Source organism: Mobula hypostoma, chromosome 4 (genome assembly GCF_963921235.1).
Source record: "Mobula hypostoma chromosome 4, sMobHyp1.1, whole genome shotgun sequence".
Lineage (NCBI taxonomy): Eukaryota > Metazoa > Chordata > Chondrichthyes > Myliobatiformes > Myliobatidae > Mobula > Mobula hypostoma.
The window spans coordinates 124,070,153-124,086,886 of NC_086100.1; the positions used below are offsets into that span (position 1 = coordinate 124,070,153).

At 43.5% G+C, this 16,734-nt stretch overlaps 1 protein-coding gene across 2 annotated transcripts in view; it reads left to right on the forward strand.

Annotated features, from left to right (window-relative positions):
- The window catches only part of arhgap10 (Rho GTPase activating protein 10), a 212,224-nt gene that overhangs the window by 173,135 nt on the left and 22,355 nt on the right, over positions 1–16,734 (forward strand). The window contains exon 21 of one of the 2 annotated variants that reach the window (XR_010017730.1): positions 4,195–4,333. Coding sequence is in view for 1 of the 2 variants with exons in the window: in XM_063046452.1 (XP_062902522.1) it covers positions 4,195–4,363 (169 nt within the window). In the remaining variant the exon portion in view is untranslated. Of the gene's footprint in view, positions 1–4,194; positions 4,364–16,734 lie in introns of those variants that run through there. The other variant, XM_063046452.1, reaches the window with a different exon arrangement.

Here is a 16,734-nt window from a genome sequence, read left to right on the forward strand (position 1 = left end):
CTAAACCTGCTTAGCTTGAGTTAGCTCAGTTTATTTTGTTTTTCAACAGGCAGGTGGAGCCTCAATACAATGATTTGAGTATAAGATTGAACCTCCTTGCAGGGGCACAATCCATTTGTCCTCAGAGATAACAAGTAGAGTTAAAGATGGAATCTTTTGGGTTGAGGTCTCAGCCTGAAGATTCCTGAACACATTTTCAGATTGCTCTAACTGCAACACAGAGTAAAATATTTGATATATTTTTAAAAACCCATAAGTAATGTGAAGCAGCATTAAGCAAGGGATGTCATTTGGAACTTCCCAAAATTATTTTTGTTTATTATCCAGTCATGAGATGCACCCACTAGTCTAAACTCAACAACTTAAAGAGATTATGCCTATTTTTCTTACCCAGATTTTCACCCTAGCCTATAACAATGTACTTGCGAGAATAACTTCATGTGTTCCTAAACCTAAAGTGCGTTTCAGTGCAGTTCAGAATGTATTCGCAGACTCTTAATGGGAACAGCCTAGTCAGGAACAAAGTGTTCCTTTTTAGAATCTCATTTCTATTAACTAAATGTTCTCCAGGGAATGTCTGGTAAAGTAATTGTTCTCATTGGATTCATTAGCATGGTGCCCATTAATTGATCATGTGCCGATCAGCCCTGTGTGCAGAATAAATCTTGTGATGCTTCTGATGCCTTGAGTAGCTAAGGCTTTAAGTAGCTTAATCCTTAACTATGAGGAATTTTTTGTTGAAGATACAATAGCAATAAAAAGCATAATATCACAAATGGTGGAAATCTGAAAGGAAAATCAGAAAATGTTCGAAATAAAAAGTCAGATCATTGATCAAAAATAATCATAGAGAATTTATAATGCTTAAGGGGGCTGTTCAGTCCATCTTATCTGTGCTCATCAATAAACGGAGCTCTCTATCATACAATCCCACCTTCCAGCCCGAGGTCTGCATCCCTGTTGGTCATACTTTTGGAGTGTGGTGAGGATTTCTGTCTTTACCACTGCTTCGGGAAGTGAAATGCAGACCACTACCCCTCCCTGGTGAAAAGCAAGTTCCTCCTCCATCCTGACAAAGGGTCTCGGCCCGAAACGTCGACTGTACCTCTTCCTAGAGATGCTGCCTGGCCTGCTGCATTCACCAGCAACTTTTATGTGTGTTCCTCCTCTACCTTAGTTATTTCAGATTCAATGCCCTTAGCTTTTAATCACCCAAGTAAGAGGGATAAGGTCTTTCTGTTTACTCTTCTAGGCCCCCCCATAATTTTGTACATCTCAATTATACCTTCTCTTCTACCTCTTCCATTTCAAGGAAGACTATTCCAGTTTTTCTATAATTATCTGTAATTTTCCATTCTTGACAACACCTTCCTTAGCCTTCTCTCCATGATCCCTGTGTAAGGATGACTTAAACTGTGCACATTACTCAAGCTGTGGTCAAATTAGCACTGTGTACAGTTCTAGCAAAACTTCCCCCTTCTATTCTATGTCTTAACTATTAATCAAAAACATTCAACATACCTATCAATGGTAATGACGCAAAACTTTTGGTTGGTTAAACTACACACACAAAAAGTGCTGGTGAACGCAGCAGGCCAGGCTGCATCTATAGGAAGAGGTACAGTCGATGTTTCGGGCTGAGACTCTTTGTCAGGACTAACTGAAAGAGATTTGAAAGTGGGAGGGGGAGAGGGAGATTCGAAATGATAGGAGAAGACAGGAGGGGGAGGGATGGAGCCAAGAGCTGGAAAGTTGATTGGAAAAGGGATATGAGGCTGGAGAAGGGAGAGGATCATGGGACGGGAGGCCTAGGGAGAAAGAAAGGGGGAGGGGGGAAGCCCAGAGGATGGGCAAGGATAGTGAGAGCATCAGAGGGAGAAAAAGGAGAAAGTGAAGGGGAAAAAAATTAATAATAATAATAAATAAATAAATAAATAAATAAGGGATGGGGGTAAGAAGGGGAGGTGGGGCATTAATGGAAGTTAGAGAAGTCAGTGTTCATGCCATCAGGTTGGAGGCTACCCAGACGGAATATAAGGTGTTGTTCCTCCAACCTGAATGTGGCTTCATCTTGACAGTAGAGGAGGTCATGGATAGACACATCAGAATGGGAATGGGACGTGGAATCAAAATGTGTGGCCACTGGGAGATCCTGCTTTCTCTGGCGGACAGAGCGTAGGTGTTCAGCGAAACGGTCTCCCAGCCTGCGTTGGGTCTCACCAATATATGGAAGGCTGCATCAGGAGCACCGGACACAGTATATCACCCCAGCCGACTCACAGGTGAAGTATCGCCTCACCTGGAAGGACTGTCTGGGGCCCTGAATGGTGGTGAGGGAGGAAGTGTAAGGGCACGTGTAGCACTTGTTCCGTTTACAAGGATGTGCCCGGAGGGAGATCGGTGGGGAGGGATGGGGGGGACGAATGGACAAGGGAGTCGCGTAGGGAGCGATCCCTGCAGAAAGCTGGGGGGGCGGGGAGGGAAAGATGTGCTTAGTGGTGGGATCCCGTTGGAGGTGGCGGAAGTTACGGAGAATTATATGTTGGACCCGGAGGCTGGTAGGGTGGTAGGTGACGACAAAGGGAACCCTGTTCCTAGTGGGGTGGCGGAAGGATGGGGTGAGAGCAGATGTGTATGAAATGGGAGAGATGCGTTTGAGAGCAGAGTTGATGGTGGAGAAAGGGAAGCCCCTTTCTTTAAAAAAGGAGGACATCTCCTTCGTACTGGAATGAAAAGCCTCATTCTGAAAGCAGATACGGTGGAGATGGAGGAATTGCAAGAAGCGGATGGCATTTTTGCAAGAGACAGGGTGGGAAGAGGAATAGTCCAGGTAGCTGTGAGAGTTCGTAGGCCTATAGTAGACGTCAGTAGATAAGCTGTCTCCAGAGATAGAGACAGAAAGATCAAGAAAGGGGAGAGGGAGGTGTCGGAAATCGACCAGGTGAACTTGAGGGCAGGGTGAAAGTTGGTTAAACTATTCTGGTTCACTATTATACTTTCGGAGCGGGAATTGGCCATATTCACTGAGTCTGATCTAATCCCCTTCTCTATCTAGGTTAAAAATCCTGTAGTCAGGAATATTAAGTTGCCACACCTGTCCCTCTTTAACCCAATTTTCAGCAATAGCTGGAGTATCATACTTTCATGTGTGTAATGAATAAATAGTCCATTTCCCATTTCCCTGCTAAGCCAGTTCAACCCCTCCCAACTTCACTCTCAAACTAGCTGATCAGGGTGAAAATTTCTGCCCTATTAAAATAAAATCCATCTGGCCTCTGTATGTCCAGCATCCCAAGAAATCTGAAGCCTTCCCCCATGCTCATATAAAAGAGAGTGGGATTGTGAGTCATAAGGAGGATATAAAGAAGCTTTAAGGATAAACAGTAAAGCCTGATGAATGGGTACAAAACATAGCAGCTGGAATATGAAAGATGAAGTTATCCACTTTGCTATACAAAACACGAAATAGTGTTTTAAATGATCAGAGATCAGAAATCAGATAATGTAGAAGTTCAGAGTAGTGTCCTTGTAAACAAACTCATTGCAAGCAACACACATGTACAGGAAGCAAGTAGGGAGCCAAATTATTAGAAAAGGATTTGATTGCTAATGTAAAAATGGCCTGATGCACTTATTACGTACCATAGTGTGACTGTGTTTGAAATACTGTGTAGAGTTTTGGCCAGCTTGTGCTTTTTTTAATAGAAGTATATTCATGCCATTGAGCATAGTTACCCAAACTCTCCTGTTATGGTAATAGATGAGTGCCAGTACATCACTAAGAAAAAATCTTGAAAAATTCTTTAAGGCCTCAACGGTTTGGAATCTGGAAGGATGCTTTCCTTGGGAGAGGAGTTGAGAACCAGAGATCAGAGTCTCAGAGTAAGAGGTATGGCATGTACGACTGAAATGAGAAGTTTCTTCACAAATAGGGTGGTGAATCTTTTGAATTCTCTTCCCCTGAGAGCTGTGGAAGCTCAGTCATTGAGTTAATTCAGAGACTGATAGATTTCAGGATATTGAGGCAATAAATGGAAATGAGGACAGTGTAGTAAAGTGCTGCTGAGGTAGAAGATAGACCATGATCTTGCTTAATGGTAGAGCGTTTTCAAAAGGTTTGATAGATTATCAATCCTCCTATTTCTTGCATTTTTTTGAGGCTCATTATTGCTTACATAAATTTATGTTCCTTAGGTGAAAATCCCAGTGGTGCAGTAGATGACACTCCAAGTGGAAGCATGGAATCCATTTCTTCGCATTCCTCAGTAACTACAACATCTTCCAACTCCAACAGTCCCCCAGAACAAGCCAGGAATCATGTTCATGCAAGCTGTGTCCATTCTTCTGAAGGCCCGTCTTCTCTGTAAGTTGGATTTTAAATTTATCAATTGAAAGCTTCATTATCGGAACAATAATTGTGTGGCATAACTATTATCTGCCACCCATTGGCTCATGCCTCAATGTTGTTCAGCCATGACTGCACATAGAACTGCACCTTAAATGTGTTTCTTCTCCAAATGCCAGTTCTGATCAAAAATTAACTTCAGAAATGCTCCTTGATCTGCTGAGACACCCCTGCATTTTTATTTTAAAGTTCTGAAGTGGAGATATCTGCTGATGATTAGATGTTGTACAATTTTTTTAAATTAGAGATTCAGCATAGTAACAGGCCCTTCTGGCCCAGTGAGCCCACACCACCCAACTACATCCATGTGAACAAATAACCGACCAACCAGCACGTCTGTTTGGAACGTGGGAGGAAACTGGAGCACTGTTCTCAAATAGTCCACTGTCCATCCACAAAAGCGTTACAGCTGGTGATGATGTGCTGTGCATTACTGAAGTCCTGATGAGAATAGACATCGTTTGAAATCTATTTTGCATAAATATTAGGCGAGTGCTCAAAGGCCAGAATTCAGAGGAAGAATCTGCCAGACCTTAGCTCCTCGATGCAGTGTGAGTTGTTGTATTTGCATGGTCATTGGCAAGCTAGGTAGAACGAAGAAATGTGTAGGAAGTGGCAGGAGTCCTTAGAGTGAAAGGAAAGCAGGGCTGTCAGTGTTAGGATAGGCAGTAATCCTACATTAGAAGGCATAAGCAGACATCCCACCCTGCAAAAACTCATTTCAGGGAGATAACACCACCATTTCAGGGAGGTAGCACCCCACCGCCCGCAACCCCATATCCCTTGTTGAGTATTTTGTTGGCAATCTCAATGCTAATGCAAATAGCGTTTCTATTTCTTTTGCAAACTTTCCTTGTACTGTGATGTGGCTCTGCTGAAAAGAATTGTGAAATACTTGAGCTGCCTTCCCTGCGATTAGCCTCCCTAATATGTTGTGGTCCCTAAAAGAAATAAAGGCATAAGGTGTATCCTTATTATATTGTCTTATGTAATACTTTGTTTAGTGATTTTGTCTAATTTGTAAACCAATCTGTAAACTGGGTATATGCAGAAAATGTGACATTAAAATACAGTACTTACTTACATATTATCATGGAGTCGTTTTTTAATTCTATTGCAACTTTAAGCACATCTACAGGGAGTTTGGCCTCATCACGTAGGACATCAATACAGTAGCTCCTTAGCAGCTAGCCAGCTAGTTTAAATAATGTTAGCTATGCTAATGAATGAATGACACCTGTTAAACTCACCTCAACATGTCTTTTACAGTCCTAACCCACCATGGGCAATAGAAAAGTCACTGTTGCAAACAGTGCAGCGAGCAACACTGTCATTATTTTTGACCCCTATTAGGCAGGGGTACACTTTAGTGTAGTCTGGGGTGAAGGGCATTTTATATTTTCTTTCTTTGAAACAGTTTGCCTTGGTGGTGCAGGACACAAAACTGAACTGATGGAGAGACAGAGATCGACTGTAAAGTCCACCCACAGAGAAAACTAATAGGTCTACTTAGCACAAAGAGAGACCAATCAGGATTCTCGCTCTTGCTCTCGCTCTCGATCTCCCTCTCCCTCTCATTTCCGGGATATTGTGTATAATTTGCGGGCGTCAGGGAGCTGCTATTAATATGCGGGAGACTCCCGTAACTTCTGGGAGAGGTGGGATGTCTGCATAAGTGTTACTTGTACTGTTTGACAGTATGTAATGATGTGTGCTGCAGGCACTGGTGCTGATCCTTCAACTTCTAATTTATGTTATGTTTTGGGGGGGACAAAATGTCACAGAGCATGGAGACACTTACAGGTTATAAAAGAGGTTAGGATTAACCCTAGGTCACTGGAGCAAGAAAGCAGCAGCACTACCCTCTATGCCTGGTAAATATCTTGGATGAAAGTGCCAGAATTATGATAACTAAATATATTGCTATGTCAAGAGTTAAGGAAATAAGTTCTGAAACGTCAATGCTGCTAGCAACTAAGGTGGCCAAAAATCTTTGCTCCTCATCAGCGGAAAATGTAGTTGTAACCTACATTCAAAGGTTTTAGTTCGGAAACAAGGCTGGACCATGTGATCCGATGCAGTATTTATGCGTTCCCATGTAGTACGTATGTGGTTTACAGCTGTCATGTTGAACATTCTAAATGCAAGGAAGGACAGCAGTGTGCAAATCGAACGACGAGACGCCATAGAGTATCAGCACAGAATGCAAAATGCTGAAGTGCAAAACCACAAGAGGAAATCTGTGCAATATCAGCCTAGGCAAAGTTTAATCTGTACATCTGTACTGCAGATGATCATGGAGTGAAGCAACAAGATTCTGAAGTTGTGCTGGTTTATTGACAAATTGCTGTAACAGAATGACATCACTGCAGGTTGTTCCATTAGCACATGGGACACTGATAACAAGATGTTCAGTCTTCTACCCTCAGTAAATAGCACAGTAAGACTCAAAAATATTCTAACGGAACTCTGAACGCACTGGAGAAGAAACAGCATAGCCCATGTTAAGATGGCCAGAATGTTGAATTGCTAGTAATTGCTGACTGTATTTGGAAACCAGTGCTGATGGGTGAAGATTGAAGATGCATACTTCTACTGTCCACATAAATTTCAGAAATCACGTTTTGGAGGCACTGTTTTGTAGAAGGAATGACAATTTTAATTATGCCTGCACAGAAATACAAAACATATTTGTGTATTCAGCTGGAAGACTGAGCTACTTTTCATCTTAGAAATTTAAATAGAACTTGGTAAAGTGGAGAGAAATGAAGCCTTGGAGAAAGTAATCTGCAGCGAGTGGGAACTGTGAAACCCTGTTTCTCAAAGTTTCAGTAGTGATTTGCTTTTCATTTACTATGACCACGATGGGAACATCAAACCTTGCCTGCAATACAAGGAGTAATGAAATCAGCACAGTCATTGTCCGTGCAGTTGTGAGGATCAGCAGAAACCAAAAGGGTTTGCTTTTTGCACAGTCAACAAACACAAATGAAACTATAGGCAAATTGAAAAGGAGACACTGACAAATTATGTTCAGTGTTCAGCAATTTCACCAGTTCATTTTGGAAGGATCTTTTGCTTCATTCATGAAACACAAACTATTATCGGGTCCATCCCTGACCCCTTGCAGGGTGTGCAGATAAGCAGTTTTGCTGAAGATTTCTTCTAAATTACCTCATGAAATTTTAATGTGGGGACTGATCACGGTCTTCACACTGCAACTCACAGAGGAAGAATTTTAGGTCGCGGTCAGAAACATTATGCGACCAGATGTATAGTTGAAGCTAGTTTACAAACATGCTCTGAGAGCAGGGATCCAAAATTGCCCTGCGGCCATTCTACTTCGTTGTCCACAAGTCAAGGTTGTCTGACATGGGGACATCAAGTTTATATCTTGATTGTTGTCTAAAGACTGGTCTTAGATGAGTTACATTCAGATTGTAAGGACATTGATGACAAAGTTGCCATTGCAAGGATCTTTGTGTATGGCTCAAATATTGACATGGATTTAGGAGAAGTGGTGTCTGTGGACAGCAATGTCAGCATTGAAGAACAATAGCACATATAACAGCACCACAGGCGTAGAATTAGGTGACTCACACATACCGTAGAAGTTGTAATGATCTTTGTCAATAAGGACCAACAACTTCCAGTTATTCCAAAAGATGGAAGTTGTACCTGTGTAATGTTGGAAAGTATGACTAAAGGGTGTCTTCAGACTCACAGAATATGGGAATTGCTATCTAGCAACAGGCTGCAGTTTATGTCTCATCAGTTTTAAAGCTTTGCCTGATGAAATATTATCAAGCATTCATTGACTCCTCAAACCACTTGCCTCGAATAGAGCAGCAGAGCAAGCAGATGGAAGCCCTGAAGATGCAAGTGTTGCAGGGGTTTCTCCAGTGTGACAGTGTAATATTAGTTGGCTCACTTCCTGCTTAAATTATCAAAGTCCATATTTTGGCATTGGTTTCACTTCCGCAGAGCTGTGAATGTGATATTGCAGTTGAACATGACTGCACTGAGAATGAATTGAGCTAGTGTGCAGGATACTGTGGAACTTGTTTCTGAAACAGAGATGGAGAAGATGAAGATGGTTCATGTGAAGATGAGGGCAAGGTGGAAAATGAAATGCTATTGCAGTTTTCTAGATTGGAACAGGAGCAGGAAGCAGCATTGATTCATCCTGGAAGAATTGATAAGAGAGGGAAGCTGAGTGGGACAGAAATGGAGAACAGGTGCTATATGGAGATACAAAGCTAGGACCCATTTGGGTTTCAATTGCAATGCCTATTATTGGGGAACTGAAGCAAACCAAAGGAGAAGTTGCTCAGCACGAGAACAAGTTTAAACAAGCAGAGGCAAGTTTTGTTGAAGGTACTATGGCCCTTTGTTAATGAAGAAGTGAAATACTTTGAGGTTTTCTTGGGAAAGGAATAAAACCCGTGAAAAATAATCAGAGTTGAGAAATGAGAAATTGTAAATATGGCAAATGCTGTCAGAAATTTTCTGGATGTAAATGGGGAAGTATTGGATATAGTGAGCAACAAAAAAGGGAGGACAGAAGAAATGAGTTCAACTAGATGGGGCTAAGTTTTGCCCCTAACAACACTGCCATGCTTGTGAATTTAAGGGGACGTGTGCGTGGTGGTGAAGGGTGTTAGGGTTGTTGTACTGTGTAAGTTTGGGCAAGTTTTAACTCTCAAGGAAGCAGGTACAGCACCTTTTATAAAGTAAAGTCAAGCAACAACAGATATTTGCTTCCAGACGAGCTCGATGCTTTTGTGGTGCCCTGGTTCATATTTTTTACTGTTATGCTGTTCTGCATTTCATTTTGTGCTGTTCTGTGCGAGCTGCTTGTTTCAGCTTATGTTTGGGTTACTGTTGAAGATAAGGGATAGGAGAAATGTGTACCATCCAATTAAGATGGTCCAATTAAGGGAAGGTTTCTCTGGTGAGGGACACTAAGGTTGGGCTTGGGGCTTTTGTTCGAAAGGAGATGAAGAGAGAAGACGCTGGGGAGAACTGGTTGCAGCATACAACTGGTGGGAGACCCGATCAAGATGGATTGCGAGGGACGTTCGGAAGGTGCTGTGAGCTTTCACGTTGACCGAGGGCTCAGCGTGTGAGTGACTGAGAAGTTCAAGATGAGCTCCAACGTGTACACATTTGACTGTTTAATTAGAATGGGCTCTTTTTTTATTCTTTACTACCCCTTTAGTTAAGATTCATAAATATAATTCCCTTAATCGTACGCAGTGTACTGTCTGTTATTTCAGGGTAGCGAATTACACAGCATCCATACAAATCTCAAGTTTGGTGGGGCCAGAGATGGTCTTCCCTAGACTTGTGCAGCCGAGGAAACCAGGGTGTTTCACCTTCTGCGCTCACTTTGACCGTCAAAATATGGAGGACCCATCACGAGCTCCCACAGCTCCCGATGATCCTGTGATTTCAGTCTCGGAGGCGGATATACCCATGAGAAACATCCGGCCCAGACGGGGTACCTGACCGAGTACTAAAAACCTGTGCTGATCAACTGGCTGGAGTGCTCACTGAGATCTTTAACCTCTTGCTCCTGCAGTCTGAGGTACCCACCTGCTTTAAACAGACTTCACATACCGGTGCCTAAGAAGAACGTGGTAACCTGCCTCTAAATTATTGTCCAGTAGCACTTGCACCCACAGTGAAGAAGTGTTTTGAGAGGTTGGTGTTAAAACATATCAACTCCTGCCTGAGAAGCAACTTGGATTCACAACAGTTTGCTTACCGGAGCAACAGGTCAATAGTAGATGTCATTGTAGGGTAATGTAATTGGTAGAAATGTACATAATTCACAACCACCGACATTGAGATGGAGTTTTGCTTTAAGAGGCTGGTCTGATGTGATGACATTATTACATTAAAGGTTTTTAGCGTACTTTTGTTTTGGTTTTGGGAGTTCAACAAAATGTGCTACAGGTTTCGTTAAACATAAAATGCTTCACTTCGTTTGATTTGTGGAAACCTACATTGGTAACCCTGAAGTTCTAGGATGATTCCATAGTTCTTGAATATGTTGACCAATGCAGTCGCTTTGAAGCTGCCAGAGTTTTGGGAGCAATTTGCCGTCACTTGGTTTGAACAAGTGGAGGCCCAGTTCACCTCTGTGAGAACACCAAATATTTCTGTGGTAGCGTCGCTCAGCAATTCCACGGCTGTGAGAGTGGTGATTCTACTGGAACACCCGTCTAAATACGATAAATACCGACCGCTGAAAACTTGTCTTTTGCAGACTTTTGCACTATTGGAGTCTGAGAACGCCAAACAGCTGGTCTCAGCAATCGTAAACCTTCGGAGCTAATGGACCACATGCTGTCTCTCCTGGTGAATCACCATCCTGGTTTTATTTTCTAAAGAACTCTTCATTCAGCAAATCCCTGATCCAGTTTGCATAGCCTTTGCTAAAGCACCCACGAAGGAATATAGGTAGCTTGCTAAAATGGTTGACAGTCTACACTCAGCCAGGCAGCATTATTCTTTCTCCTCTCTCTACCTCAATAAGGCCGGTCAGCAAGACCTCCAACGTAAAGATGCCCACAGGCAGACAGCACCTGGCCTACTCTTTTACCACGCTCGCTTTGGTAGGAATGCTAGAAAGTGCCGACTGCCTTGCAGCTTTCACAGTGCCAGCACACTGGGCCACCAGAGGTCTGTGAACACCATGGGTGCAGCTGCCAGGGTCGTCAATTGTTCATCACAGACACCCTATCAGGGCGACATTTCCTGTGTGACACGGGTGCTCACGTGAGTGTGCTGCCAGCGTTGCCTGTTGATGAGATGGCAAAGAGCGATGACGTATCCTTGCAGGAGGCTGCCAACTAATACTGTCCTGCTTGTGAATTTGCAGGGAATTTAATGACTTTGGGTCGTTACCTTGCTCCCCCAGTACATTCCCCACAATGACTCAAGCGCACGTACCACCACATGTGAGTTCACTCGTCGCTGGGTGAATTCCCAGGCCTCACCAAGTCCACATTACCCACTATAGTCGCAAAACATGAGGTCAAGCACCACATCCCCACAACTGGCCCGCCAGTCCATGTCCATGCCCAAGACTGACTGATACCCAAGAAAAGCTGGCAACCGCGAAGGCTGAGTCTGCCAACATGGAAACACTTGGAATTGTATGGCGGTCGTCAAATAGCGACTGGGCTTCACCCCATCGTATAGTCCCTAAGTGTGATGGTGGTTGCTTCTCAGGTGATGACAAATGCCTTACTGAGGCCAACACCCCCAATCGTTACCTGATCCCACACATTCAAAACATTTTGGCACATTTAACCGGAAAGTTAATTTTTTCCACTAGTCAGGGGTTATCATCAGGTGTCTATGTGCTCAGAGGACATTCACAAAACAGCAGCGAGAACCCCATTTGGCCTTTTTGAGTTTCTGCACATGCTGTTTGGACTGAAAAATGCAGTACAGACTTTCCAACGGCTGATGAACTCTGTATTAAAAGACTTAGATTTTCTCTTCGTTTACAAGAATGACATACTTGTCACCAGTGCATCCAAGTCCGAACATGTATCTCACCTCCGCACACTTTTCGGGTGCATAAGCCAACACGGATTGTTTGTTAACCCTGTTAAATGCCAGTTTGTGTTGTCATCCATTGACTTTCTTGGCCATCGCATCTCCGCAGAAGGCGCGAAACCCCTGCCATCAAAGGTAGGCACTATTATGGATTTCACACCACCCTGCACAACTAAAAAAAACCTACAGTTTTTGGGTATGGTTAATTTTTATCACCGCTTCATACCGCGAGCTGCTGAACTTATGCTCCCCCTGCTTAAAGGCAATACCCATAATCAAGTGCTTGACTGGTCAGCGGACATGACCAGGATATTTAATGATACCAAACAAGTTATTTCTAACGCAACCCTACTGGCGCACCCATAGCCATTACAACTGACGCCTCAGACTATGCTGTGGGTGCTGTGCACAAACTGCTGGTCGGAGGCGTGTGGCAGCCACCCGCAGCTCTGTCCCCCCAAATGGAAATATAGTTCATCTGTCCATGAGCTTCTTGGTCTCTATCTGGCAGTCCGACATTTTAGTTTTCTTCTAGAGGGCCACCAGCCATTTATAGAATTCATTGACTACAAAACCCTCGTGCACATGATGGCCAAAATATCCAACCCTTGGTCTGCATGGCAGCAACTCCACCTGGCCTGCAGTGGTGCTAGAAAGTTTGTAAACGCTGTAGAATTTCCTCTATTTCTGCATAAATATGACCTAAAATGTGATCAGATCTTCACTTAAGTCCTAAAGCTAAACAAAGAGAACCCAATTAAATAAGTAACACAAAAAAACATTATACTTGTTCATTTATTTATTGAGAAAGATGATCCTATATTATGTGTATTTGTTTGAAAAAGAATGTGAACCTCTGGGGTAATGTCTTCTACAAAAGTTATTTGGAGCCAGATGTTCCTATCAATGAGATGAGATTGGAGGTATGGGTTGTAGAGGTTGCCTGCTCTATCAAAAAGACACACCAAGTCAGGTTTCTGGCAGAGTCTGCTCTTCTCAAGAAACGTCTGTTTATGTGCATCATGCCTTGATCAAAACAATTTTCAGAGCACCTTAGAAAAATTGTAGAGGTGCATGAAATTGGAAAAGGCTACAAAAGTATTTCTGAAGACCTGAGTGTTCATCAGTCCACAGTAAGAGAAATTGTCTACAAATGGAGGAAATTCAGTACTGCTGCTACTCCTCTCCCTAGGAGTGGGCATCCTGCAAAGATCACACCAAGAGCGCAATGTGCAATTCTGAAGAAGTTGAAAAAGAATCCAAGGGTGACAGCAGAAGACCTGCAGAAACCTCTGGAACTTGCTGAAGTCTATGTTCACGTGTCCGCTATAAGAAAAACACCGAACAATGATGGTGTTCATGGAAGGACAGCACAGAGGAAACCACTGCTCTCCAAAAAAGAAATGGTGCATGTCTCAAGCTCGCAAAAGGTCACCTGGATGTTATACAATACCTCTGGGATAATGTTCTGTGGACAGATGAGACAAAAGTTGAACTTTATGGCAGAAATACACATTGCTATGTTTGGAGGGAAAAGGGCACTGCACACCCAACACCAAAACCTCATACCAACTGTGAAGCATAGTGAAAGGAGCATCATGGTTTGGGGCTGCTTTGCTGCCTCAGAGCCTGGACAGCTTGCAATTGTTCAGGGAACAATGAATTTAAAATTGTATCATGACATTTTACAGGAGAATGTCAGGGTAGCAGTCATCACCTGAAGCTTAATAGAACAAGACAAGAGTAAATCAACAACAGAATGGTTTAAAAAGAAAGTTTGTGTTTTGGAATGGCCGAGGCAAAGTCCTATAGGATTCTTAATCCTATATAAAATTTGTGGAAGGACCTGAATCAAGCAGTTCAAGGAAGGAAGCCAACCAACACCCCAGAGCTGAAGCAGTTTTGTGAGAAGGAATGGCCTAAAATTCTTCCAAGTCAATGTGCTGGACTGAACAACAGTTACCGGAAATGTTTGGTTGAAGTTACTGTGATAGAAGGGTGTCACACCAGTTCACATACTTTTTTCCAACTAATACATGTAATACTGGATCATTTTTCTCAATAAATAAATGAATAAGTATAATGTTTGTGTTATTTATTTAATTGGGTTCTCTTTATCTATTTTTAGGAGTTGCATGAAGATCTGATCACACTTTAGGTCATATTTATGCAGAAATAAAAAATTCTAAAGGGCTCACAAACTTTCTTGCACGGTTGTACTTTTGCGAGTTCACAATGGATGTACAATATATCAAAGGGGAAAAATAATGCCGTGACAGCTACTGAGGCCGTACACATAGGGGTTGATAATGCGGGCATGGCAGCCGACCAAGTTACTGACCCAGAGGTCCAGGCTTAGTGAACAGCAGTCATGGGCCTGCAGTTGGCTAACATTAAGGTCAGGGAGGATGGGGTTTCTCTCCTGTGCAACGTCTCAACCTGTCACGCTCGCCCCATCGTGTCTGCAAACTGGAGATGGACTGTTTTCAACTCCATACATGGTCTCTCACTTCCGGGCCGGAAGGCCTCGCAGAAACAGATTGCACTAAAGTTTGTTTGGCACAGCCTTAGGAAGGATGTGTGTGATTGGACTGCAGCTTGTGTGGAGTGCCAGCAGGCAAAAATTAACCGTCATGTTCAGGCACCATTGTTGGTTTTCTTCCCCCTTCCCGCGGTTTTATGTACCTCCTTACCATGGTGGGCCGTACCACCAGGTGGCCAGAGGTCGTCCCTCTAGCATCAACGACGGCCACAGACGTGGCTCGGGTTCATCAGCACCTGGGTTGCTCAGTTTGGCACCCCATCTGATATTTCCTCTGGCCATTATCCCAATTCATTTCAGACCTCTGGGCTGCGATGGCCCACAACCTTGGCATTAGGGTACATCACCCATGACGTATCACCCATAGTCCAATGCCCCATGCGAGTGGTTTCACCACCCCTTAAAGGCTTCTCTGAAGGCTTCCCTGACTGATGAGTGCTGGCATGATTGGTTTACATGGGTCCTGCTGGGGCTCAGAATGGCTTCAAAGAAGGACCTGAAGTCGTCCGTGGCTGAGCTGGTGTACGGGCAGCTGTTACGAGTGCCAGGTGATTTTGTCCTGATGCCATGAGTGCCTGGCCAGCCTCTCAACAGTGTTCCTTCCTCCCTCAGTAAATTCAGTTCCTTTTCACCTGTTCCTACCTCCCATTGTGGCATACAGCATTCCTGGGTTCCTGCTGGCCTACATTCCGCCTTGTTTGTTTTCGTCTGCCATGACACGTTAACGTCCCCTTAGGCCCCTTTGCAGTGGCCCATTCCACGTTTTGGAATGGAGAGAAAAGACTTTTATCATCGATAAGAAGAGGTAAACCTGAGCATATTTTGGTAGATCACCCTAAACTGGCGCACCAAGATTTGGAGTATTCTGCTGCCGTGCCCCTGGCATCACAACGTGACCATGAGCGTGTCAATCCACCTCTGGATGAGCCAGAGGCACCTGTGATTCCACCACCCACAGAACTTGGGATCCGAGCCGGGCAGTTCATCCCAGCTCCAGACAGGCTCACAATGCCCATTTTAGTGAATTCCGGGGGCTGGGTGGGGGGGCGGCGCTGTGCCGGGTAACAGAATTGAGAGAAATGTACATAATTCACAACCACTGACATTGAGATGGGGTTTTGCTTTAAGAAACTGGTCTGGTGTGATGATGTTATTACGTAAAAGGTTTTTAGCATGCTTTCATTGTGTAGGTGTTGGGAGTTCAATAAAATGTGTTTTTAGGTTTCGATAAACATGAAATGCCTCACCGTCTCAATGGCTTTTCACTCAACCTTGGGACATCTGGATAGCAAAGGTACATGTATCAGGATGCTCTTTACAGACTACAGCTTGGCACTTAATACCATCATCCCCACAAAACGAATCAATAAGATTCAAGACCTTGGGCTCAATACCTCCTTGTGCAATTGGATCCTGTATTTCCTCACTTGCAGACCCCAGTCAGTTTAGATTGGCAACAACATCTCCACAATCTCCATCAATACAGGCACACCGTAAGGCTGTTGGCTTAGCCCCTGCTGTACTTGCTTTATACTTGGTACTGTGTGGCTAAGCACAGCTATAATGCCGCATTCAAGTTAGCTGACTACACCTCTGTTGTAGGTCAAATCAAAAATGGTGATGAATCAGCACATTATGGCAGTTGTTCTGTCCAAGACCGGAAGAAGCTGCAGAAGATCGTGAACACGGCGCAGCACATCACACAAACCAATCTTCCGTCCGTGGACACACTTTACACCACACGCTGTCGGAGCAGTGCTGCCAGGATAATCAAGGACACGATCCATCTAGCCAACACACTTTTCGTCCCTCTTCCCTTCGGGAGAAGGCTCAGGAGCTTGAAGACTCGTACAGCCAGATTTGGAAACAGCTTCTTTCCAACTGTGATAAGACTGCTGAACAGATCCTGACCTGGATCTGGGCCGTACCCTCCAAATATCCGGACCTGCCTCTCAGTTTTTTTTGCACTACCTTACTTTCCGTTTTTCTATTTTCTATTTATGATTTATAATTTAAATTTTTAATATTTACTATCAATTTGTAATCCAGGGAGCAGGAAGCGCAGAATCAAATATCGCTATGATAATCGTACGTTCTAGTATCAATTGTTTGGTGACAATAAAGTATAAATTATAAAGTATATTAAGGGGAGATTGAAAATCTGGTTTAGTGGCGCGACAGCACCAACCTCTCACTCAATGTCAGCAAGACC